General features: G+C 38.9%; 1 protein-coding gene across 12 annotated transcripts in view; it reads right to left on the minus strand.

The window, feature by feature from the left end:
- SYNE1 (spectrin repeat containing nuclear envelope protein 1) overlaps positions 1-27940 on the minus strand; it is a 556892-nt gene that overhangs the window by 159390 nt on the left and 369562 nt on the right. For 9 of the 12 annotated variants that reach the window (XR_010323142.1, XM_064292282.1, XM_064292277.1 and 6 more), the window contains 5 exons: positions 20195-20362; positions 19823-19984; positions 10446-10652; positions 8672-8845; positions 5783-5974 (listed from right to left, as the gene is read on the minus strand). Coding sequence is in view for 11 of the 12 variants with exons in the window: in XM_064292282.1 (XP_064148352.1) it covers positions 5783-5974; positions 8672-8845; positions 10446-10652; positions 19823-19984; positions 20195-20362 (903 nt within the window). In the remaining variant the exon portion in view is untranslated. The remainder of the gene's footprint in view (positions 1-5782; positions 5975-8671; positions 8846-10445; positions 10653-19822; positions 19985-20194; positions 20363-27940) is intronic. The other 3 variants (XM_064292297.1, XM_064292289.1, XM_064292286.1) reach the window with 1 other exon arrangement.

The following is a 27940-nucleotide window of genomic DNA, read 5'->3' on the forward strand; positions in this document are numbered from 1 at the left end:
AAAGTGAAGAGGACTTGAAGCACTTACTAATGAAGATCAAAGACCACAGCCTTCAGTATGGATTATACCTCAACGTAAAGAAAACAAAAATCCTCACAACTGGACCAGTGAGCAACATCATGATAAACAGAGAAAAGACTGAAGTTGTCAAGGATTTCATTTTACTTGGATCCACAATTAACAGTCATGGAAGCAGCAGTCAAGGAATCAAAAGACGCATTGCATTGGGCAAATCTGCTGCAAAGGACCTCTTTAAAGTGTTGAAGAGCAAAGATGTCACTTTGAAGACTAAGGTGAGCCTGATCTAAGCCATGGTATTTTCAATCGCATCATATACATGTGAAAGCTGGACAATGAATAAGGAAGACCGAAGAAGAGCTGACACCTTTGAATTGTGGTGCTGGCAAAGAATACTGAATATACCATGGACTGCCAAAAGAATGAACAAATCTGTCTTAGAAGTGCAACCAGAATGCTCCTTAAAAGCATGGATGGTGAGACTGCGTCTTACATACTTTGGACATGTTGTCAGGAGGGATCAGTCCCTGGAGAAGGACATCATGCTTGGCAGAGTACAGGGTCAGTGGAAAAGAGGAAGACCCTCAACAAAGTGGATTGACACAGTGGCTGCAACAATGAGCTCAAGCATAACAACGATTGTAAGGATGGCACAGGACCGGGCAGTGTTTCGTTCTGTTGTCCATGGGGTCACTATGAGTCGGAACTGACTCGATGGCACCTAACAAGATAACAACAACAACGCTTTGCACGACAGTATCCTAAGGTAGCCTTTCGCTTCTTGGCGGAGTCAGTACTTCACACATTTTAAAGAAATTGTGTGGCCATTGGCAGTATCTGCTCTGTGTGGGTATCCCAGGTGGCTGTCCTCATGCTCAATACGTACGTAGTCTTTGAGCAGTTCAGATGTTCTTTTCCTCCCAAAGAATGCGATCTAGAAACAGGTTGTTACTAGAAATTATTATAATCAATGTAATTTGCACACTTACTGTAAGCATTACTTGCATTAAAATCCTTGAGACAATTGTTTTGTTTTAAAGTTAAATACCATTTTTACCTCAATTTTACAGATGAAGAAACTCCTCTGCAAGAAAGGCAGAGGGAGGTTCAAGGATCGTGTGCTCCAGTGGGAAGCAGTGTTTGCAAAGCAATGGACTGAGAGCCAAATGTGGCTTGAAGACCTGTTTGGTTTACCATACAAACTAATGAAAAATTTTAGAATTAAATGAAAGCATTTATTAATTGGAAGATTTTACATAAAAATCCGAATTTCATTTCTTTGGAGAAACGGGAGGATCTGGCAAAGGTGACAATAGCTGGAGCTGAGTGACAGCTACTGCTTTGCCTTGAGCCCAGCTTGCCAAGGCCTGTCTAGCCTGCTTCATGTACTTTAGTCCCTTCCCAGGCCTGAAGGCCTTGGAGTTTGTGGCCTGTTGTTGAATCACTATGTGTGCATTTGAGTATCAGTCTGAAGCTTCTTGTTGTTAGCTGCCATAGAGCTGATTCGGAGTCATACGACCCCATGTGTGCAGAGTAGAACTTAGCTCCATAGGGTTTTTAAGGTTGTGACCATTTGGAAGCAGATTGCCAGGCCTATCTTCCGAGGTGTCTGTGGGTAGTCAGCTGGTAGTCAAAGGCTTAACTGTTTGTGCCACCCAGGGTCTCAAAAGCTTCCTAGGTGTGTGCATGTGATATCAGGCTGCCCCTTCCATTCCTACCTGCCTCTTGGAATAGTAATAGCTATCTGAGACAGGAAACTTGGAAGCCTCTCCCTTTGTTTTGGCTTCCTTAATGGTTGTATTAATTCACACTCTGTGATTTAAAAGAGGAAAAAAACAGCATTATGCTTTTAGATATCAACCACTAGCCTGATAGTACCTTTTTATAAAACTAACTGGAATATTGCATATTTTTCCAATTAGAAAATCATTCTAGTTTTGTTCAATTTTATTATTTTTAACATTTTTCTTTTCGCTTTGATTCATGAGGTCAGATTATGTGTGCACTTTAAAGTTTGTTAATTTAAAGACAAAAGTTGCATCTTTATTTGCATTTATTTATCAAAAAAAAAAACATTGCCTTGGAGTCGATTCCAACTCATATTGACCCTATAGGACAGAGTCGAACTGCCTCATAGGGTTTCCAAGGAGTGCCTGGTGGATTCGGACTGCCAGGTTAGCAGCCTGAACTCTTAATCACTTCGCCACCAGGGCTCCAATAGAGAGTCCAAATATATTTCATATGATTATTGACTATTTGCATTTCTTTTCCTTTGATTGTCTTTTCATACCTTTTGCCTGTATTTCTATGAGGTAATCTTTTCTTTATTGATTTACAAAAGGTTTGTGGAAATTAAGAGAATTCATTTTTTGTCATGTAAACGGCATGTTTCCTTCCCTGTTTATCTATGTCTTTTAACTTTATTTATTTTGTCATTCAGAACTTTTTCATTTTTGTGCAGTAATTTTAAAGAAACTATCAAATTCTGGGCTTGGGGAATACCGGCAAAGATCCTCCTCTTTTAAAAAATTTTTAAAAATACCCATATATCTTGAACATTTTGAGTTTAATTTTTATAGTTAAATCTTTGATCCATCCAAGATGCATTCTGTAAGGAATGGGATAAGTATTCTAGTTTATCATATTTCAGGTGATTAGCCTATTACTTTATTATTATTTACAGAAAAAGTTATACCCACTCACTTGAAATATCACCTTAAATGCTTATGAAATTCCCTTACATACCAGGAGTCTCTTTCTGGACTATTCTGTTTAATTTTTTGTTTGTCTATTTATTGTGCCATTACTATATTATTTTAATTATTGCAGTATTATATTTTAATATACGATAGATTAACACTCTATCACAACTCTTCATTTTTAGAATTTTTTTAGTTATTTTCACATGTTTCTTTTTTCAGGTAAAACTCAGTGTCATTTTGTTACACTTCAAATATATCCAGTTAGTAGTTTAGCTGAGAATAATTTATGTATTAATATTAGAAGAATTGACATCTTTAAAATATTAATTCAGTTTTCCAGATCATATAGGAGTTGCAAAAAACTGAGAAACATATAGGGGAATGAGAACGATCATTATTACGTGGAGAAAACAGAAGCAATCATGGTGAACTTCCATAGAACTTCTACCACTTTACATCCCTGCCAACACCTGTCTTCAAACACGCTAGTTTCCCTCCTGTTCTTGTAGTTCTAAGACCAAACTTCAACTTTGATCCTACCCTGTCTTTCCTCCACTGAGTCATTTCCATCTACTTGTAAGCATGTCATTATTGTTCTGATCTTCAAAGGAAACAAAACAATTTTATCTTGACCCGCATCTCCTTACTGCTCATCATCACATTTTCCCCTCCCCTTTATGGAGAAACTCCTGGAAAGAGTTCGCTGTGCTCACCCTCTCCACTTCCCCAGCTCTCATTCTCACTTTCACTTCAGAGTCCTTTCTGTCTCCTCCACTCCACTGAGACAGCTGTGAGGTCACGGATGGCTGCCATGTTCATAGCTAAACCCAGTGGTTAATTCTCAGTTCTCCTCTTACCTCTCCTCTCAGCAGCATTGGATCCCACTGATTCTCCCTCCTCTTTGAAACTGCATCTTCAAGTGGATTTCAGGAACCAAACCCTGTTTTCCTCCTGCCTCACTGGCTTTTCCTTTTTACTGCCCTTTGTGGGCTCCTCCACATCTTCCAAACTCTCCATGTTGAAGTGCTTAAGGGCTTAGTTCTCGCATCATTGTCTTCTGGATCTGCCCTTACTCCCGTGGTGATCTCATCAAGGCTCTGCCTTTAAGGATCATCAGAGGTTGATGACTCCAGCCCAGGTCTCTCCCCAAAATTCCAACCACTCCTTGGCATTGCATAGGCATCTCAAACACAACCTGTCTAAAAGTAAACTATGGTCCAAATGAAACTAAACTAGATACCTCCTTCTCCCCTAATATCTGTTCCTTAAAGAGTCTTCATCTTCTCAATTATCTCTATGTCTATACTGCCCCTTTACTGGTTTCGCAGCTTCCACCCTGGTGGTTAAAATCCGATCACGTCATTCCTGTTCCCCAAAACTCCAATAGCTTCTCATCTCCCACAGAAAAAAGGCCGAAGTCTACAAGATGCCATCAAGGTCCTTTACTTCCTGGGCCCTGTTTACCTTTCTACCCTCATTTGCCACCACTTGACTCTTGCTTACTCCAGTGCAGCCACACTGGTCTCCTTGAACAGCCAGACATGATCCCACCTGGGTGCCTTTGTACTTGTTTTCGTCTTTGCCTGGAACACTCTCCCCTCATGCCTGCATGGTTCAAGACTTCAAATGTAACACAGAAGAGGCCTTCCTGGGCAGCCTTTTAAAAATGACAAATTCTTCCACCCCTGCCTTTCCCTGTTCACCTGTCCTCTGTTGTTTTCCTCCATGGCTTCTACCACCTTTAACTTAGTATATAATTTGCTTTTAACTTTTATTTATTATCTGTCTTCCCCAGCTATAATCCTTTGAACACAAGAATTGTTTTAAATATCTATATGTTGTTGTTCAAGCCCCTTCACTGTTTTACATAGAACAATCACTGGCACATAGCAGCTTCTCAGTAAATACTTGGTTGATTTTTTTGTACAGTATAGTGCTATCTAATATGTGGGGATTTTAAAAGGACAAAATTAAAATATTGGGCAATAATAGTATATAAGCCCTGTGGGAAGAAATCTGATCTGCGTGGCAAAAAGTAGAGGGAAAACTGAACAAATAAACAACAACAATAAAAAACAGAAAAAAAAAAACACCAAAAAACCAAATTCACTGTCATCAAGTCAATTCCAACACTCAGTAACCCTACAGAACAGAGCAGAACTGTCCCATATGATTTCTAAGAAGCGGCTGGTAGATTTGAACTGCTGACCTTTTCATCAGCTACCAAGCCCTTACTCACTGTACCACCAGGGCTTAAAAACAAAGGTTAAAATGGAGAGAGAAAAATAGAAAAGCAAAAATTAACAGAAGTCAAAATAGGAAAATCACAATAAATTTAAACGGACTAAATTTGACACTTAAAAATGAGAGATTTTCTGATTAGATAAAATTTAAAAACTGACAAGATATAGCTAAATGTTCTTTATAGAAGACAAATCTAGAGTGAGGACACAGAAAGCCTGAAATCAAGGAAAAGTTACAAGGTATACCAAAAAAAAAAAAAAAAATTTATTTATTTTTTGTATACCAGGCAAATACTATCCCCAAAAACCTGTAGTGATATAAGATGAAGTCATTGTTAGGGAATGCTAAAGTCACTGCATGATAGTGGCAAGGTTTGATTTCCCTGAGATACGTGACGATTATAAAATTATGTGCACTTAATAAAACAGCCTGAGATTATCTCTAAAAGTAGAATGTAAGAGAAATAAAAGCAAAATGTGAAAGTGTCATAGGTTACTTTTCTCAATCCATTACCTGTGTTTAATTTTTTAAAGAAATTAGTCTATTTGCTAGATTTGGGTAATTGTTTTCTTTTTCTTTTCTTTTACCACACTGCAGTCTTCAGGTCTAAGACTCAAGGGTCCTTCTAAAACCTATTTGAAAATTCTTGCCAAAGTCAGAGTGTAAATTGAAATCGCATGCTCAAACTTTTGTATAAGTGGGGTACGTATCTAAGTATGTATCACTGTCCAACCTTTTCCTCTATGTCTCACACATTCAAAAGCACGCAAACAGTGTGTCAGTAAATAGTGTTGCTGTCAGGGGCCCAGGGCCCTTACCTGGATGTTGAGCCGCTTGTCATACAGGGCTCTCTGTAGCTCCAGCAGGCTCCCCTTCAATGTTCTCAGCTTAACTGCCAGCTGCTCAGCCTCGTCCTTTGTGTGTGCCTTGCCCTCCAGGAGTAGGTTTTCATTGTGGACCGACAGTTCTGATAAGGCCACCACCTTCTGCTCTATTTCCACCAGCATGTTCTGGAGCAACAAAAGCAATGATGAAATTCATACACCCTGCCAGCTTCTGCAAGGACGGTTCCCACAGGGAAGTATAACACTTTCCTCGTCTTTTGCAGATGAACAAACTTTTTCCTAGTTTTTCTACAATCTTGAAGCACACAGATTAAAAAAAAATTCTTTGAGCTTCCTAATTTTTCTCTCTTTTAGGATTAGATATCACTTAATGAAAAACACATTGGAAAAACACATGGAAAGCATGTATACAGACAACAGATCAGGAGAAAAGACCCTGGGTTTAGAGCTATCTCATTATTTTCGTGTTGGATTATGACACTTACGTGTCTAATAATAATAAAGAGATCACACATGATCAATCCTTTCCTTGTTAAATTTAAGAAGGTCTTCCCTTTCAAGATACTGCTTCTTTGGGTTAATTTTTTTTTTTTTCCAGGTTGCCGTTCTTAATTCCTTTTTTTTTTTTTTTAATATGTTCTACTTTTCCTAGAAAATTTGCTTTCATTTTCTGTGACAGCTTTCTAGTGCTACAGAGTTTTCCTCTAAAATAGAAGATATAATCCAGAGAAGATGCAAAATAGCTTCCCTTCCTCCAAAGTAAGATTAAAAACAAAACAGACTAAGAGTATATTTTTCTACAGAAATCGTTCAATTTTTTTAGTCCTTAACTCTGAACTCTTTGAAATGTACTTTCTAAATCATATTCAATCAAGATATTTGTTTAAGATATCTTGTTTTTCTGTACAAATTTGGAATTACACAGCTTTGCACCAAAAAACTAGAACAAATTGGAAGAGTAAAATTTTTTAATGAAATGAGGCTTAAAGGATGATTTCCTGAGAATTATTTTGGAGAAATTCATATAATCCTGTGCAGGGCTGACTTCTCCATTAGGCATTGCAGGCACAGTACCTAGAACCCAGGATATTTTTAGGGACCCATACAGATGTTTTAATTATAATTTCTTTTAAAATCAGAAGAAAAAAATGTAAGAATGAATCCACCCTGGATTATATTTGTCTTTATACCAAAGCAGTTTTAAAATATAATTTTTAATATTTTTTTAAGGAGGTAGGGGCCCATGAAGGCAAAATGACCAGGGCTCAATAAGTCATAATGTGATTCTGCTTCTCTGTAATGCCCACAATTATCATTATCATAAACCAGTTGCCATCCAGTTGACTCCAACTCATGGAGGGCCCATGTCTATCAGAGTAAAACTGTGCTCCATAGGGTTTTCAATGGCTGGTTTTTCAGAAGTATATCTCCAGGTCTTTCTTTCAAGGTGCCTCTAGGTAGACTTGACCTTTTAATGAGCAACTGAGAGTGTTGTTTGTACCACCCTGGAACTTCATAATTATCATACAGTTTGTTTAAATACTTGGTTTTAATTGACTTAGGAACTGTTGTTCATTTGTGTAATTTCATATACTTCTAGTTTCTTAAACTATGGTCAAATTGCCATTTTAATACTTTTTTAAAGTTCTGAAAGATATTTTCTGAATTGGGGACTTTATGCATTATTATTATAATAGTTTATTATATTATTATAAAAGGGAGAGGTGGGAGTCATAATAAAGAGTAATTTTGAAATGCTAGTGCTTTTGGTAATTTCAAGTGTTAGAAGGGAATACTAAAAATAGATGTCTCTTTTTAGAAAAGCAACATTGGAAAAGACAACATAAAGAATAGAGAACTCTTGCACGTGGTGCTCAAATTATTCTGTACCATCAAGGCCGTTAATAATCACGGTTTAAACCCACATAGACACAGCTCCTGGAGCATTTAAAACTCTAAATTATAATGATCAATGTAATGAATCTCAAATCATAAATAAGCAATGACCAAAATGACATATTACATAATAACGTAAGAAGAAAAGGTAGCGTTCGCTAATTCTTTTTGCTTATTTCCTCTGATTGTAAATGAGAGAAATATGAAGTCATGAGTAATGATACTAACCCTGCAGATTAGGTAGAGTTTTCTAGAGACTTGTTAGCTAAATTAAACAAAAGAACTGATAAGGGGTATCTCACCGATGTGTGTAAATTAATTTGTTGATAATTGCTGAAGTTTGATAATTGATACATGAGGCTTCATGATCTATTCTCTATGCTTCTATGTGTGTTTGAAAATTTACATAATAAAAAGGTAAGAAAATAATATTAGAATAAAGGCCTTAATGCAACGTTAACCCTCACATAAGTTCTGCTCCAATGGACAATCTTCCCATGTACAGTCTACCTGTCTGCCTATAACTGACAGTGTTTCGAAGTTTTCTGAATAGTTTATCAGGATTAGAACCAAAACTGCAACAGAGCACCTATGGAAAATTCCAGTTGTATTTATCTACTGTCTGACTTGCTACCACTAACTCTTCTCATTCAGTTTGCATTCTTTATTTAGCCACTAAATAAAATACCTTAAGGGTTTTGGTACCTATAGACTTTTAAAATATCTTTTAGGAAGCTAAAGATTTTCTAAAGAATGGATAGTATCGGTAAAATTCTTCAGAAGACTAAGTCCAAGTCTGAATTTCATTTAAGCTTTTATAATGCATTACGTTTTTACTCTCTAAATGTAAAAAGTACATGGGTTATAGAAAATCATATATCCATACCAAGCCTTTTTACCAGGTTTTCTGCAGTTAAAAGTGCACTTTGTGACGTTGGGATTTGCCTTCAAGACCTTTTTTTGTACCTGGCAGTCTACCAGCTGAGCTTCCATGTCCATGGGCTCCTTGGGCGTGCCCAGCGCAATGTCCAGTGTGGCCTTAGTGTTCAGGAGCCAGTGGTTCAGCTCGTCGGCTTCGCAGCGGTACCTCTGCAGGGCTTGTTCCTGCCTCTGTTCCTCCAGTTGGTCATTTAGCTTTTCCTAATGGATTAAGTAAAATGTAACACTGATCAACCCAAGGCAAAACCATTAGAACTCAACTGTCACCACCACCGAGCAGTGGTTCTCTATCTTGGCTACACATCAGAATCCCCTGTGAAACTAAAAAAATACCTATGCCGAGGTCACATTCCAGGGTAATATATCAGAATTTTTGGGGGGTGGGGAGGGGGTTTGAGATTAGTGTTTTTGAAAAGCTTTCCTGATGATCCTAACATACACCTAAAGCTGAGCAAAGATCCCAAAATAATTTGCCTACAGTACCAAGCAGATAACATAAATGATGATAACGGACAAGGATGAGAACAAAACAATGGCGTAAGGCAGTTGGCAAATGGCAATAGACACTTGATCTCAAAGTCTGGGAATGAAAGCGAGTGGTGGGGACTACAGGATCTACCTAAAAGGGCAGCCACCATGCAGTTTAAGGCAACTGATGCCTAGTGGGAAGAGGTAGCGCAGTGTTACTGCATTTTGAGTGAAGGCAGAAATCCAAATTTTCAGGTAAGAGCGCTAGTTTTTTTCAATCATGTCAAAAATTCATATTAAAAAAAAAAATCAAGGTCAAACACTTCATGTTGAAACCTCACAGGTTTTCCACAGAGTGAATGGGGTCAATATCAATGAATGAAAAAGTCAGGTCTCAGGATAACAAACTCTAAATATTAAAAAAAAAAAAAAATTATTAATAATAATAATGATACTTATTATTTAAATGAAATATTTTACTAAGTCATTTATATAGGATATTAATAAGGCAGACACATTGATTTTAAATTTATCTAAAACAAGAAATATATAACTTTACTAATCTTAGAATAAGTAAAACTAGAAATAGCCCATATACCTAACACTAGGGCCATGGCTAATTGAAATATGGTGTAATTGGAGGCTAAATAAAATATTATTTGGTCCATATAATAAACACTGTATTGATAACCGATTATGTGCTAGGACCTGGAGATAAAATGAGACAGACACTATAAGGGCCTTCATGGAGCTTCCAGTCTATATGAGTTAGAATATGACATTATATATGCTTATGGCCAAGAATTGTAGGAGAACAATAATCAAAAAAGAAAACAGATAATTTTTAACACATATGTTATCGTTTCCAAAACTTGTGTCTATATCAAATAATATTTCAATTAAGTAGCATAAGAATCAGAATTATAACAGTATTTGTACAAGTCAATATGTCTGAATTGACTATTAGTGACTAAGTAAGGTTTATTTTTCATAGATTTAGTAATAGCAGGAATTATTCTTAGAATACTCTTATTTACATATAGCAAACCATTGTGCAAACCTTCCACAATTATCCCACAAGGCTCATATCTACCAAGTATTTGCTTTCCACATTCTCAATACATCATGCCTGAAATGAAAGGAGTAAAAGGACATATTCATGGTTACACACCAACTCAATGCTCTCTATATAAGACCATTCTTGGAACACAGCACCAGCATCTTAAGAGTGGGATACAATAAAAACGTAGATCACATAAGAAACCCACATGCTTGCTAACACAACTTTGATAGTTAATTCAGAAATGAGGGGCACCCTCAGAGTTACTGTTACCTCCAGAAGCTGTCGTTTCCCTGAAGCTTTCATCTTGATGGTAGACATTCGCTCGGCCAAGACAGTGAGCGTGGACTGCAGGGCCAGCTGCTCCGCGGGGTCGGACTCGGGTGACTCGGACACCAGCTCCTCTGCGAGAGATGACTGGAGCACGTTGATTTCATCTTGAAGCATGAGAATCTCATCCATCAATGCCTGTAGGAAAAACTGTGGAATCACACTCGTGTATTTATTTTTTTGACTAGATATTGTATCACTTAGCTGAGTCTCACTGATTAAGATCAGTGGAAGACATTTCAGCTGGAAGCCACTGAATCAGCAAATAGGGGACCTACTAGCCTGTTTCAAAATGAAAGTCCCAGTCTGCATGGCAGAACATTTCTGATTTTAAAACAATTTCTGTCACTCACTTCGCTGAGCTTGAATAAGTTAATGGTTCTGGGTTCCAATAGGTTTATCTGTGATACGAGAGGGTATGCTTAATTATGTCTAAGAGTCTATAAATCTATGTTGAAAATAAAATTCATGACTTTCTTCCTCGACATGACTTTTCCCACTCCAAATTTCTCCAAGTCTGAAAGAAGTACTGCATTTTAGTATACGACCCACAGTATACAAGAGAAATCTTTGACACTTCTTATTTATCTCCTTTGCTGGATCCTCTTCCTCTGTTGTTGTTAGTTGCTGTCCAGTCGGCCCCTGGCTCATGGTGACCCCATGCACAACAGAATGAAACACCGACCGGTTTTGCACCATTCCTGTGGCTGTTTGTGGATCAGACCATCGTGATCTGTATGGTTTTTATTGGCTGATTTTCAGAGGTAGACCACAGGTCATTTCTTCCTAGTCTGCCTTAGTGTCTTTATTGTTGTTGTTAGGTGCCATCATGTCAATTTTTAACTCATGGAGACACCATGTAACAAAGTAGAACTGCCCCATAGGGTTTTCTGGGCTGTAATCTTAACAGAAGTGGATTCCTAGGTCTTTAACCACAAATATACTTCATTCCCAAGCTTTAACTGCTTCCTAATGCTGAAAACTTGCAAAGGTATATCCTTAACCCAGACATATTCTAAATTTCAGGCATATATATATATATTCACCTTACATATTTCATGGGCATCTCCAACTTACTAAGTATAAAGCCTTCCTCCCATGTCTTTCCCATCTCAGTATAAGGCACCATCTTTTCCTAATTGCTCCAGCTGAAGACCTAGGAGTCATTCTTGACCCCTCCCTGTCCTTCACTCTCCACATCCAATCCATCACCTATTCCTGTTTTTACCTCCAAAATATACCTTATGTATCTGCATATATTCACTGCCACTACCCTACCCTAAACCAAAAAAAACCCACTGCCATCTAGTCGATTCCGACTCATAGCGACGCTATAGGACAGAGTAGAACTGCCCCCATAGAGTTTCCAAGGAGTGCCTGGCGGATTCAAACTGCCGACCTCTTGGTTAGCAGCCATAGCATTTAACCACTATGCCACCAGGGTTTCCACTCTACCCTAAGTCAAAGTCAATCATCTCTTATCTGGATTGCTATAATGGCCTACTGAGAGATCTACCTGCTTTCATTGTTGTCGCCTCAATCTTCTTTTCATAAAGCAACTAGAGTGACCCTTTAAAAATGTAAATCCGATCATGTCACTCCCCTGCATTAAAATAGTCAATAGCATCTTACTATCTATAAAATAAAATCCAAACTCCTTACCATATATGTATACGGTCTCACCCCTTCTTGACGCTACAATCCTGGATTCTTCAGTTACTCCAGGGCCTTAGCTCTTTCTGGCCTCAGGGCCTTTGTACATGCTGTTCCCTCAAGTTGGACTACTCTTGTTCCCACTCATTTAATCATTCTCTTCATCTTTCGAATCTTAGGTTAATTGTCACTTATCAGGTAGGCCTTGACTGAGAACCCAATCTAAATTCCTACTCATCTCTTAGTTGTACTCTGGTTTCCTGTTAAACATCTATCACAGTTGTACGAGTTTTTATTTGTAATTTTTTGTATTTTATGACCTTTCCTTGAGCTAGGATCTTCTTAGGAAAAAAAATTCTATTTAGGAATTTAATGGCATGTTAGAAAAACAGGCACTACCACGGGAGAAGCAGCCACAAATTCAAGTAAAGTAACAGAGGCTTTACATTTGCCAATATTTCATAGTTTCAAATGTGCCTTTATTCCATAATTCCTGTTTCTTCTTTAGGATTGTAGGCTTCCCTGTAAACTTAGTGCTTCCTCAGAGTATGCTCTTGATAAATATTTAAAACAAAAGCTTCTATTTCTCTAACATCAAGTGTCGTGTCCAATTTATTTTTTAAAAAATGATTGCATTGATAATACTATATATAATCTAAAATGTGCAGAGGTTATAAGTGGAGCTATTAGTTGCAATCAATTTGACGGCAACAGGTAGGTAGGTAGTGGGTTCATACGGCATCTCAGGGTAGATTCAACTTGCATTTCCCTGATGTCTAATGAGATGGAACACTTTATCATATGCTTGACGGCCATCTGGATATCCTCTTTTGTGACTGTCTGCTAAAATGCCTTCCCCATTTTCTATTGGTGTCCCTCCTCTTCCTACTGATGTGTGGGAGTTCTTTATATATTCTGGATTGGAGTCCTCTGTCGGTTGTGTGTATTGCAGTTACCTTCTCCTACTTTGTGGCGTGGCTTTTCTGTTAGTAAAACAATGATTCCCTTTTAATAGTGGCTTTTGATAAACAGAAGTTGTTAACTTTATTGTCATCCACTGTATTTTTCTTTATAGACAGGGCTTTTTGTGTCCTATTTAAGAAACCTTTGTCTACCTCAAAGTCATGAATATCTTCTGGAAAGATGCCATTCAAAGTGTGGTCCATGGGCTGGTGCCAGTCAGTTAAATGTGTCTTACCAGTTTGTGATGAGATAAAGATATTAACAGTAAGTGTTAAGAAACTTTTACAGGAATCTTACATTGTCCTAATATCCAGGCAGCATTTTATTCTATTCCACTAAAGTATAAGTCTGTGATGGATTAGAAAGTTTTTAAATAATTGGTTTGAAAAGCACTGTTTCAAAAGTTTTTGTCTTTTATCTTCACATTTAGATCTACAATTCAACTAAACTTAATTTTTGTGTCTAGTGTAAGGTAAGGGTCAAAAACAATTTTTTTTTTTTTGTATGGATATCCAGTTGACCCAGGACCATTTATTGAAAGGACCGTTTTTCACCCATCGTTTTGTGGTATAATCTTTGACATAGGTCAGTGTATATGGGAGTGATTTTGACCTCTAATTTTGTTCCATTGACCGACATGACTGTGCCAATAGCACACTAACTTAAAGTAACTGAAGTCGACTTGCTATCTGAGAGGGTACATTCTTCAACTTTATTCATCTTCTTAAAGGTTGTCTTGGCTATTCTTGACTTTTGCATTTTCAGTATATATCTTTCTTACATTTGCAATATATTTTAGAGTTAGCTTGTCCATCTCTACCACAAAACTTGCTGGGATTTTTAAATGAGATTGCATTGAATTTATAGATTGATGCTATTTATTCGTAGATTATATATCCAAAATGCTTTTTGTCCACTAACTTGTTTTCTGCTATTAACAATCACACTTATGGTACTTGATTGCCATAGTATGAAATCCCTACAATTGGTTTGTTTTAAAGGCTTCTCCAGGACAAGCGAGCCTGACCTCGCTGTCTGTTTTGCACTGATCCTTCTGCAAGAGCAAGCAGCGCCCCCTCCTGGTTTCATACCATGCTCACTCTCAGTCTCTCCTCCGTACTCTTCCTCAGGCTTTTCCATTTATAAAGCCTCCTACATACTCCTGTTGTCAATCCAAATCTTCAAACCATTTGTCTTCCTAAGGACCTTGCTAAACCTCCTTTTATCCGCTTTCTACCACTTCCATCCGCAATCACATTTCTGTTTTCTGGACAATATATTAGTAATCACGCCACCGCTAAAGCAGGCTTTTATCTCATATATTAACTGAAAGGAAATCCTGGTGGCGTAGTGCTTAAGTGCTACAGCTGCTAATCAAAGGGTCAGCAGTTCGAATCTGCCAGGCGCTCCTTGGAAACTCTATGGGGCAGTTCTACTCCATCCTATAGGGTCGCTATGAGTTGGAATCGACTCGATGGCACTGGGTTCTGGGTGGGTATTAACTTAAAGGCTTGTCTATCTCAACCAAAATAAATTCTAAGTCTCTCTCTCACTAAATATTTCTCACAGCACAGAGCAGTGCACATAGTAGGTGTTCAAGGCATCTAGACAAATGGAATTAATTCAAATTTAGGATAGACAAAACTTACATCTGAATTATTATGGAACAACTGGAAAAAAAAAAAAAGCCTCTTCATTTAACCAGGTGTCTAGTGAGGTTACCAACATCTATTTCAAACTCAGAATGTTCTAAAATAGCTCTCTGAATGTTCAGCATTAAGTAAGGAAGGAATTAGGAATTCTAGAACTGTTAGTTTTGATCCTGTTAGAGGCAGACCTCTCTCCTGGTGCTTCTGTTTACTCTGAAGGAAGGGTGCATGTTTTTGGAGCGATGCTATTTTATTTAACTTTACGATTCAGCAGTCAAGTTTAATGGGTATGAGGTTTTCTTCTGGGGTGATGAGAACGCTTTGGAGCAAGATAGAGGTGGTGGCTACAGCCCTACTCTTACCCACTACGCCACCGGGGTTCCCACACAACACTGTGGAATGTACTAAATGCCAATGAATTGTTTATTTTAAAATGGTTGATTTTATGTTCTGTGAATTTCACGTAAATAAAACAAACAAACAAAAAGATGCAACAGTTAAACATGTCTTTACGTCCCCAGTACAAGAGCCTGAGTACAAGAGCTGGTGACCCAGACCTCCCCACAATATCTGAATCAAAAGTAATGAGAGGAGAGGAAATGCCACGTCTTTGGGTTTCTGAGTTGTGCTTTTGAAAAGGGCGCATGTACAACATGTATGTGGTTTAATGACATACCCTGAGTGTCTCTAAAATAACTCACTGTTTAAAAACAAGGGCAAAACGTACAGCTCATGTTTGGTTCAACACCAAAGGTAAATAATGTTACTGTGATGCTCAGAATATCTAAATCAACACACTTCTTTCCAAACTCTATTTAATTTGACTTGTTATATATATAAAAAATAAAAAACAAAACCTCAGAGCTCCACCTACTATCTACTACTGAGCTTAGTGTGGCAAAGTCAACAAATACCCCCAAAGAACCAAGTGTTGCCATCGAGTCGATTCTGACTCATAGAGCCCCTACAGGACAGAGTAGAACTGCCCTGTAGGGTTCCCAAATCTTTATGCAAGCAGACTGCCACATCTTTCTCCCGCTGAATGGCTGGTGGGTTCAAAGTGCCGACCTTCCAGTTAGCAGCCAAGCGCTTTAGCCACTGCACCACCAGAGCGCCTTCTAAAGCATTAAAACCCATTGCTGTTGAGTCAATTTCGACTCATAGCAACCCTACAGGACAGGGTAGAACTCCCCCATATGGTTTCCAAGGAGTGCTTGCTGGATATGAACTGCCAACCTTTTGGTTAGCAGCTATAGCACTTCACCACTACACCACCACGGTTTCCTCCATTAGTCGTTCAAAATAATGAAGGTCTCGATCCCAGAGTACTTAACACTCAGAACCACACTGACAAGTTAGCTTATGGGCTCCATGAAAGTCTTAAAAATTAGATCTAGAATACAAATTAGAAAGGGCACCAGAAAAGGCCCAGCATCTCACCCAAGTTCAGTAGATTTAGACAAGTGTTTGCAGGGAAAAACAAATGTATGAATTTGGTTAGCTCTTTAAAAAAAACATTAATACTTTTAAAAGAGTATTGGGAAAATACATGACAATCCAAGTGTCTCTACTGATTTTTAGGAAATATAAAAAGCATACTGGACTTCCTCGCCCTCACTCAGTTAAGATTTAGAAATAGTAACCCTATAATAGTGCTTGGGATTTTTTTACAGTACCATTCCCAAAGCTAAGAACAAATTTAGGTATCTGCAATACCATTCAGCTTTTCACGTGAACAGCTCTGCCCCAGATCTTTTTGGGACTTCGGCATTTTCAGCAGAAATTAGCAAAAGTGGGTCACAGGAAAATGGTAGCTTTTTGAAGATAAGGCAAATGCTCTTGAATTATATACATGATTTATTATTGAATTATCCATCACTTTTCTCCCTCTCATTATAGTGTTGACATAATTGTGAAGCCCTGATGATGGGTCCGCATCGCTGAATGAGATATACCTCCTCTGTGTAAGGGGGGCTCAGCATTTCCACGCCCCACTCAGACAGGGAGAAAAAGGGGTCCCATGTTTGGCCTCAATTACAAGAAAAGTCATAGATTCATTTCTAATTTGTACTACTTAGGATTAACTGGCAACTTTGAATTTTCACCATTACACCCCTTGAACAAAATCATAATTTTGTCCTACATTCAGTGTATTGATTTTCATCCTAATGATTAAGAGACAGGGTCATGGTTGGGAGCTGGTTTGCCTTTTTGAGTTAGGAACTGTGTGTGTCAGGGCCAGCCACCGGAACTTTTTTCCTGAAGTTCCTAAATCCTGTGGGGCCCAGTGAAGGGTCATTGGGAGCTGTGGACAGCCACCTAAGCCACAAGGATGATGACCCTTGAACAGAGGAGGAGGTGGCTGAAGGCAGAGAGGCAAACGACACAGGCCCTCTCCTGGAACACTGGCTCCTGATAACCTGAGTGTGTGACTCAGAGTCACTCCAGTCCAGCCTGGAGGTAATTTATACTGTGTTTCTTTTGGATGCTTGTAGGACATGGCCCCTTTAGGGACAGCCCCACCAAAGCTGGCCTGAGGAGCTATATCAACTGTGGGAAGTTCTCCCGCTGCTCCAGAAGTGAATCACAGGTGCAAGGGGGAAGCCAGACAGACAGACTGCAGGGTAGCCCCAGATGCATGCTGGGGCAATAGGGACAACTAGCCAGATGGGATGAGAACAATCCTGAACAATTAGAAAACTGCAGTCTTTGAAGAGGACTGTGAGTTCCTGAGGCTCTCTAGGGAGGAAGAGGTCTGGGCGCACTGTGGTCTAGGAAAAAAATGGGTGGAGCTCAGAGGAAGTCAGCATTGTCATAGTCACCCAAGTCTCTGACTTTGCCCATGACCAGTTTGGTTCAGGTAAACAAAACTAAAAAGAGCCAAACCAGTTGTCGTCGAGCAGATTCTGACTCCTGGCAACCCTGTATGTGTCAGAGTAGGACTGTGCTCCACCGGGTTTTCAGTGGCTAGATAGCCAAGCCTTTCTGTTGAGGTAGAAAGCCTCTGGGTAGACTCAAACCTCTAACATTTTCTTTAGCAGCTGAGCGCATTAACCGTTCTCACCACCACAGACTCCAGGTAAGCAAAGCTTAATCTAATTTCAGAGTGTCACAGCAGCCCCCTTCCCAAGCCAGGCTGATGATGGGTGACTTTGGGACAGCACAAAGAACTAAAGGAGGGAGCTGTACTAAAGCAAGACTTAAAAATAGATGATGTACACTTGATCTCTATCTTAAGAAGTTACAAGAGTGTCACAGACTTGAAACCACTATTTCTCAATCTGCTGCCTCTAGATAAAATGTTCCTATACTAACCCAAAAAACTAAGCTCGTTGCTGTAGAGTTGATTTCGACTCACAGTGACCCTACAGAACAGAGTAGAACTGCCCTCTAGGGTTCCCAAGGAGTGGCTGGTGGATTTGAACTGCTGACTTTTTGGTTAGTAGCTGAACTCTTAACCACTACGCCACCAGGGCTCCTTTGCTATACTAAGGGGCCTGATATTGCAAAAGAATGCAATTTCATCCCAGACTACCCATTGCTGTCAAGTCAACTCCAACTCACAGGAATCCTACAGGTCAGAGTAGGACCGCCCGGAGGGTTTCCAAGGAGCACCTGGTGGATTCAAACTGCCACCTTTCTGGTTAGCAGCTGTAGCTCTTTACCACCATACCACCAGCGTTTCCAGACTACAGCATATGAAATGGGGATGTTATCCTGGGTTTCAAAATTACAAAGATGCAAATTAGAGGAAAGACAAACTATAGAGTATCATTCTTAAAGCTGATATTTTCCTTGTACTTTGTAGACACTTATCACATCATGCTTTCCTATCTCATAATTTGCATCTAAAATCATCTCTGCTTTAAAGGCAGTGAAACTATTCTACACGATACCGTAAGGGTGGATACATGTCGTTATGCATTTGTCAAAACCCATAGGGCTGTTCCACACTAAGAGTGAGCTCTACTGTAAATTATGGGTTTTGGTTATATAATAATGTACCAATACTTCTTATTAATTGTAACAAATGTATCACCAAATGCAAGATGTTAATTACAGGAGAAATGTGTGCAAGGGTGGGGAGGAGTATATGGGAACTCTGTATTTTCTGTACAATTTTCTGCAATCTTAAAACTTCTTTATCAAAATTTATTTAAAAAATATAAAATATATATCTTTCTTTTCCAGTGCCTTGTGCAGGCTTGCTTTATGTTTCTGGGTTGGGGTCGGGGGCAAGCAGTATAGTCCCCACATCATGGTAACTGAATATTTGGGTGAACTCATGCGTCAGTACCCTTAGACCTAATTACACCATTTAAATATGACTGTGAGATAATAGCACACTGAGAACACTGTTAAAGCATTAGCCAGATTTTAACACATGCACATGTCTTAGTATTCATTTTAAACTCATGCATTTTTTACATTATCCTTCTGAGTTAGGTTTGTTTCTCATGAGAGTAAAAAGTTGAAGCTTTGCACCGTTTCCATAACCCTTTTAAAATAATTCAAGTCAGGACAAACTGCAAGATTATAAGATGTTGTTAGTTGTGGTTGAGTCAGTTCCGACTCACGGCGACCCCACATATACAGCCTCCTATTCTTTAACTGCTTCTTTGCCCACTGAAGTCTGAGACTTCATCTCTTACGTAATACTGGTGAGGTACCAGCGCACACTGGCTAAGTTTCTTAAAACGATACCCAGAGAAGGTAGCTTTGAGCTACATTTTAGTCTTATAACAAAATCAAAATAATTTGGCAACGATCAGGAAATATGCTTTGTGTAATAAAAGTTAAACAGCAACATCAATGCATGTAAAAAGCTATCTTTAATTAGAGTCAAGACTGAATTTCTGTCTTTTTCTCTTAGCTCTCTCCCAGAGCAGAGGCTGAAACAACCACCATTTGGAATCTTGCTTATTCTGTAAGAGCTGATATATTAAAAAAAAAAAAAGTCAGCTTGATCTCTGAAACACATGCCTGGCAGGGCAACCCGTCACAAGAATACACCTATTTAATCATGCAGGAAACTGAACTCATAGCTATTTTTACCTGATGTTCAGCCATCTGGCTTTCGGGACTCTTGCCAGGTTCTAGACACTCATTTAGCTTCATCTCAATGGCCTCCATTTTTGTGGAGATGGACTGAAGGGAATCCTGGTATTTTTGTTGGCGTTCCAAAGCTTCATAGAGTGTACGCTGCTTTTCACTGATCTAGACAAGAAAAGGGATATTGGCAAATGTTTCCCAGCCCCTTATCTTCCAGATTACAACATGTGTTTCCTCACTGCTTTACATCTGTGGCCCAACAGAGGATATTCAGCCGAGGGCTGAATGTGTAAACTCTATGCATGGATTTCCTAAGAGAACAACTAAGGTAACTGATGGGGGTGGGCTCAAAAAGTCCACGTTGTAAGGACTTACCACATTCTTTAAGGTTTCCCAAGACCGCTGCAAATCATCCAGGTTAGCCGTAGTGTGGGGCTCCAGTCCTGGCTCACAGAGCTCCCGGGCTGACTGTGCGCTGGGGTGAATCCTCGCTGCCTCGGTCTGCAACCTCTCAGCAGATAAGGCTTGGTAATAAGCAATGTCCTGTGAGTGCAAAGCACAGTGCTACATTCAAAAGGAAGGTGGAGTCTACACTAACGTGCCTGGCTAGTATTTGTCAGGTAGAGAAAAGATTAAAATCAGCATCTTTCACTGGGGGCTGCAAACTTGGACAATTGGTAAATTCTTGTGAGAAGAAGAATGAAAGATTAATCACCATATCAAAAAACATATTATGATTGCTTTAGAATTTAGTATAGAATAACAACCAACAGTTTTTCCAATATTTTGTGTTGCCAACATTCATTATTTTCTATTTTGAGAAACAGAAATACAGGGGATTTAAACGGTACCCTTATATTTAAGGACTGATTAGGTGGCATAGCGTACAACTGAAACCAGTCACCACTGAGTCGATTCCGACTTACGGCAATCCCATGTGTTTCAGAGTAGAACTGTACTCCACAGGGTTTTATTTATTATTTGCAATTTTTTTTTAATTTAATTTTGTTGTTGTTGTTGAGAATATACACATCAAAGCATACACCGATTCAACCGTTCCTACCTGTACAGTTCAGTGACATTGATCACACTCTTTGAGTTGTGCGGCCATTCTCACCCTCCTTTGCTGAGGTGTTCCTCCCACATTAACATAAACTCACTGCCCCCTAAGGTTCCTATCTAGTCTTTCAAGTTCTATTGCCAATTTGATCACATATAGATAGTTCTTAAAAGAGGCTAATGCTCAAGGCAGACATTTTTTACTAGGTAAGCTAAATTACTGGTGGTGTTAGAAGATTTCAGGGGATATTTTCTATTTATCCATAGGGTTTTAAGTGGCTAATTTTTTGAAAGCAGATCTCCAGGCCTTTCTTCTGAGGAGACTCTGGGTGGACTTGAACTGCTAACCTTTTGGCTAGCAGTCAAGGGCGTTAACCATTTGCACCACCCAGGGACTCCAATAGCAAAAAAGAAGATCCTAATTATGTATTTCCTAAGATATTGTTTAAGGTATTGATCAAACGTTTGAATAATTTTTAAAAGTACTTTTAAAAAGTTCTTGATTTAAACAAAATTAAATCTATAGAAAATCATTTTTCAGTTAGTCAGTCTTTACACTTCATCATTATTCACAGAAATTAATTTACTTATTTTAATACTAGGTAAGGGAAAACGTATTGGGGGAAGTTAAAACTACTCTAAGAAAGACAGAAACAAAAAAAAGGTTTCCTTCTATTCAATTCCTGGGAGTAAAAGAAATCATCAAAGTGTATGATGAAAAATCGTGCTTTTCAGTTATTCTTATCTCTTGTGTTATATGGAATGTTACATTTTTTATAGTACTGATAAAATCTACTGTATTGTCATATAATTCATTTGTTTTCAGTTGTTTATATGGTTACCTCTCTGTATCTTAACAGTAATTGAATTGGAAGTAATATTTATAATCCAGAAATTGCTACCATAAAGATCACTCATTTTGCAGTTGTGCTCTTGAAGGTAATTATACTAATTTGAAATACTTGAGGTTTATTGAAAATAGTGTTTTGGTAAGAAGTATGAAAAAAAAGCCCCAACCACAAAATATTAAAGAGGAAAGGGAAGGCCCTTAGTGTGAAGAATTGTCTGAGAAACTCATGTAATGGCAGTAAGGGGCCTGGTGTTTTGGGGTTTGTGAGGGGGCAGAAGCAGGGTGCTAGAGTGGAATGAGCTCCCACTGGGAATCCGAACACCTAAGATTCTCCTTGAAATTCTCCTCCCAAGTAGCTATATAATTCTAGCAAGTCACATACAGCCTGTGTATCAGTTTCCTCATCTGTACAATACTGGGGTGTTTTGAGGATTTAATAAAATAATAATGTGAGTGGCTAAGACACTATCTATTCATTTTTTGCCGTCGTCATTACTGAGGTTTCCAGATAAGTCCTCAACATTTATTGATGACACTGGAACATGGAAAACTGTGTTCGTCTTCACTCCCAACCCTGTCACCCTCTTGAGTGGATTTCCTTGGTATTCTCAAAGCCTTGATCATCTCATATCTATTGACCTCACATCTATTCCACTTTAGCCTTCCACAGCCTGTTGTCACTGAATTGATCCACCCCACGTGGATATCTAGTTATGTCTAAACTTACTTAAACCCCCTCTCACCAACATCTTTCTTTTCCTTGCCCCTTTTAACCTTTGCTTCACACACCTGGAAAACCTCAACCATGATTCACTCCACCCTAACTTTCCAGAGCGACCTGTAGGCACACATCCACATACACGGACACACACCCACCATCAAAGCCATCAAGGAGCTATTCCTGCAACTTCTCAAATTTCCAAAAGTCTGTCTATATCCAGACTCACCCATATCTCATCATACCTGCCAGCTTCCTTGCTTCAGGATAACCCTGCTACCTACTCCCAGAGTCCCATCCATTTTGCTTTTACAAAGACCTTGGTCCATTAATATTTTCTCCCTTCCCCTCTCTATTGATTTTCTCCTCATCACATAAAGTATTTTCCATCTGAAAACACCTACACACACTCTTTCTTTTCTTAATTTTTTTTGAAAGATATCACATGTTAGAAAATCCCACAAATCACACGTGTACAATGCAACGGGTCCTCACGAAGTGAATGAATACACCTGCACACCCCCCTTAATCATTTCTTTCTTTTCTCCCTTTTACATTGTAATCAGACTTCTGCAAAGAGTAGCTGACAGTGAATGTTTTTCCACTTTCTCACTTCCATTCCACTTCTAAATCCACACTTGGACTTCTCGCCTCTGACGCCACTGAAATTTCTCTTACCATAGTCATCAGTGTCTTCTTTTGCACGAAATGGAATGATAACTTTTCAGCCCTCACCTTACTTGACCACTCAGCAGCATTCGATACCACTGACCATCCCTCTCTTGAAACACTTGCCCTTTAATCTCGCTGTTCTCCTCCCATCTCTCTAGTCATTCAAGCTCTCTCTCTTGTAGTTTGCTTTTCCATTCATTCCTTCTTTAAACACTGGTATATATATAAGCTCCAGACTCACCTCGCTGGTCACACACATCTATCCCACAGGCCCTTTCAAACTCAACATTTCCAAAGGGAATATAAACCAAAAAACCAAACCCATTGCTGTCAAGTCATAGTGACCCTATAGGACAGAGTAGAACTGCCCCATAAGGTTTCCGAGGAGTGGCTAGTGGATTTGAACTGCCAACCTTTTGGCTATCAGCCATAGCTCTTAACCACTGCGCCACCATTGGATGAGAAATTGATTTAGGAGTATCAATGATAAAATGGAACTACCCACCTAAGCTATAAACTTATTTAGCCTCTATTTCTTCTCTCTGTTACCACCCACTGCTTTAATAAGGATAACTGATGCACTCAACACTCTATTGATGTGATCCCCTTAATACCTCTGTGATTTCTTTCCTCTCCATTCCCTTTAAGCAGCCTTGGTTCAGGTTCTCATTACAGCTACAACTTCAAACCCAAAGCTTGCAGATCAGCAGCCTGTGGGCTACCTCTAACCTGCACACATTTGCTTGGCTTAAACAGTGCTTTAAATTTTTAAAAATTCTCATTATTAAGATAGGGAGATTTCATACAAATTCAGATTTATCATGTCTCTTGAAAATGAGAAAGTCTGGTCATGGTACTGGCCAACAGGTCTACATGCCAATAATGACTCTGACAGAGGAGAGGCTGCCACATTTCTGAGGAGCAGGTGCCTTCTGTCCCCATGTGACCCGTTTCACTCATTTACATCACCTGCATGGACCAGGATGAGAGTTTGCAACTTCAGTACCTAACTAGCTTCCCTGCTCTGAATTTTCCTCTTCCAATCCCCTGCCCACATTGATCCAGAACGATCTGTCCTAAATCTCAGTTCTGAATATGGCTGCTAGTTAAATTTCCTCAATAGGTAACTATTAGCTTCTGGATAAAATGCCATTTCTCTTGCGTGGCACTCATAATGTGGCTCCTGCATGCCTCTCAGCCTCATTGCCTCCTTTCCTTCTATTCCAGTTATACTGATACTATTTGCAGTAGCTTGGATGGGCCATCTTTCTTCCTGCCTCCACGCCTTCCTGCATGCGGTTCCTTTTGCTTGGAGATCTTCATCCCATACCACCCCATTGCACTCCAATGGGCTAACCTGTACACCTCCCTTAAAACTAAAGGTTGCCATTGTTGGCCCAGACTGAGCCCCAGCCTGGTCAAGGTGCTTATTCTACGTCCTCCCACAGTACCATTTTCCTGTTCTCACGCCAGACTGTGAGCTCGTTTACGACTGACACAGTGCCTTTAATCGTTGATCCTGAGCACATTCCAGTGTTTGGCAAATAACAAGTAGGCACACACCTGTTCACAATGAACAATACCTGTAAAACACTTCTGTAAACTCTAATATTTTATATTCAGTGAAGGTAATACTATGGCAGTCCACAAGAGAAAACAGAAAGTTGCTTTGCATATTGTAAAAATTATAAAGTAAATACACTATTATACATCACCCCCACGTGTCTGTCAGTTTGTCGTACTGTGGGGGCTTGTGTGTTGCGATGCTGGAATCAAGAAGTTCCCCAAAGGAGCAAGAATAATGCAAATTTGTTTAAAAATATCTTTTAATTAAATTTAAAAAAACTGGTTCTTTTATTTCATGTGCGTGTGTGTGTGCGTGTATGCGTGTGTGCTTCATGCCTATGACACAGGAATGACAACTCCTAGTTTCTCAAAAAGATTTGAAAATGTATCAATTTTTGTAGACAAATTATTTGGATCTACTTGAGGACCAGAAACCCTGGTGGCATAGTGGTTAAGTGCTATGGCTGCTAACCAAAGGGTCAGCAGTTCGAATCCGCCAGGCACTCCTTGGAAACTCTATGGGGCAGTTCTACATTGTCCTATAGGGTCGCTATGAGTCGGAATCACCTTGACGGCACTGGGTTTGGTTTTGTTTTGGGTACTTGAGGACTCTATTTCACATATTCAATACAGTAAGTAGCTACTAAATAAAGGCAACATTTGGCACGGTGAATCATCATTAGAAATACGTCTCTCACTGGTTACGTGCCTAAATTATGAGAGGTGTTACCCACTAGATTCCCAGGGAAATATATTGGGAAACCAGTAGCTACAATGTGCTTAACATTTTCCAGTCTAAAACGGACTATCAGGATTGACTTCACATTTCATTTTCACAATTGTGTGAATTAGGAAGCATTTGTTTCCTATTTACAAATGAGTGACTGAGGGACTTTCCAGGTGCACTCAGCTGCGAAGGAGAAGAGTGGGCCCCACAGTCTGAGCTTTGAACTTACCCATGACATACAGCCCTTCTCAAACCTCTCCTCCTCTCAACTCTTCCATGGAGTCTAAGTCTCAACGTGTCTCTAAGTGGGTCAAGAAGGCAGCACCAAATTCTGGGGATGCCTCCTTCTGTCCACCCCCATGGAAGCGAAACTGTTGTTACATCTTGGCTAATAGAGACAGGGCACCAACAGTGAGTGGGCTCTGTGGATTATATAATACGCATCTACTTACAGAAGGAGCAACCATGAAACCCTTGTGGGCAGCTGTGGTTTTATAAGGCAGTTCTATTCAGCTGTTCCTTGACACACAGCAGCTGAGCTGTGTTCATGCTACACAGTGTTTTGAGTTTGAAAACGGGAATTTAAGGGGATTCTTAACATCCTCCTCAATTTCAACAGAAATTCGGTAAATGCAATGCATTACTGGTCATACCGTACTATTTTTTTTTTTTTAATTTTCCCCTCACTTATATTACTGATAGAATAAAATGCGGCTGTAATGATGGGGCCGGTTTATTTGAACAACACTAAGCATTATACGTTTCCTTTTTAACAGCTTCCTCTAAATAAAGCTGTCTGATTTAATCTGAAGGCTTTTTTTTTTTTTTTTTTCCTGATACGCTGGATTAAATATAAGTATGTTAGGGTAACAACGTGATTTAATTAATGTTTTCCTGTGACTGGGCGGGCGGGGGGGGGTGGCTGTCAAAATGGGATTAAAACAAAGCACAATCTCACTCATAATTTTAGGATTTGATTGTGCTTTAAAGTAATAATAATAAAAATGTTTGCACATTTTATCACTTACAGAGAACTTTCACGTGTACATTGAAATACATTTTATAATAAAAAACTGAAACTCATGGTTTTAGAAAAGATAAATCCATTCCATAGTATGGGTCTCAAGATCCATATTTATTATTCAACTTGAAATGTTTAAGACTACTAAACATCATATATAGGATAAGTTTTTAAACAGCTGCCTGTATGCCTATAGCCAAGTTTCTCTAATAACATCTCTGAGCACAGGGAAGAACATAGTGTCAAAGCATGAGTAATATGTATTTTTAAAATCAGAATTTGGAGAAGAGCTTCCCAAATGCCCCAGAGTTCCCTGAACTTCTCCTTTTTTTTTTCAATTTTAATTTCCTCTCATTGCTTTGTTATTACTTGTTTCATGTCCACTTTTCCCTCTAGACTCTAAAGTCTTTTCTTACAGGGGCCACACTTGTCCTGCTCTGCTCTCTGTTGTGTTATTCTCTGCTGCACCCAGTTCTCAACACAATGCTTTGTGTCAAGCAAGTGTTCAGTGTGTATTGGATGAATGGAAGAATTGATAACTTCCCTAACACTGCACGTTTTCACCAAAAGAGAACTGCTTTACCTAATAATTACATGAATTTTATTTTCCTTTTTTTGTTGTTGTTTATTTTTGTTTTCTCTTTATCACAGCAATTGTTTTGAATGCATCTGCTTTTAAAATAAAAACAATACAATTGATTCATATTACGGCTCATAGAACACTTGCTGATGTAGGGTGCTTCTTCCACATTAATGCATCTCAGTTTCTTTGGGTTCTTGCATACTTTGATAGTAACTTAATTTTTACATGTATTTTTAGTTGTTTCGGCTTTTTAAAAAGTACTATTTAATATGCATTTTTGGGAATAAAAAAGGTTATTGTCGAAGCATCTTTTTTTATTTCTATCCAATATGTTTCACAAAAACTTTGATTAAACTAATTAGTATAATCAATATTTAATATAAGCTAAAAGGCACCTCATAGCATAGGGCATTATCCCCATTTTATAGGAAATGATATTTAAAATTGTTGAAAGATAGGTGAGGAATCTCAAATCTGCTTAGGCATTCTGGTATATATATGGGCAGACATCCCTTAAATTGGCTCCCAATTAGTAAAGAAAGACAAAACATGATATGGTGATCAGAACTTTTCCATCTTCAAAATATGAGCTGTTGATTGTCAAAAAACTATGCTCAAATATGTTAAAATAACAATGAATCATGGTGTTTTACAATGGGGATGCAAACATTTCATTTTCTGTTAGGATGCAGTACTCCATTGCAGATGGCTGTTAGGAACTAAAGTCGTAACACCTAAAAACAGGCCCTGCTACGGCTATACTTTCCATGACCTAATTTTTGCTCAAGGAGTCCTGATGGCTCAGTGGTTAAGTGCTCGGCTGATAACTGAAAGGTCAGCAGTTCAAATCCACCAGCTGTGCTGGAGGAGAAGGATGTGGCAGGAGAAGGATGTGGCAGTCTGCTTCCGTAAAGATTACGGCCTT

The sequence above is a fragment of the Loxodonta africana genome, chromosome 1 (genome assembly GCF_030014295.1).
Source record: "Loxodonta africana isolate mLoxAfr1 chromosome 1, mLoxAfr1.hap2, whole genome shotgun sequence".
In the NCBI taxonomy this organism is placed as follows: domain Eukaryota; kingdom Metazoa; phylum Chordata; class Mammalia; order Proboscidea; family Elephantidae; genus Loxodonta; species Loxodonta africana.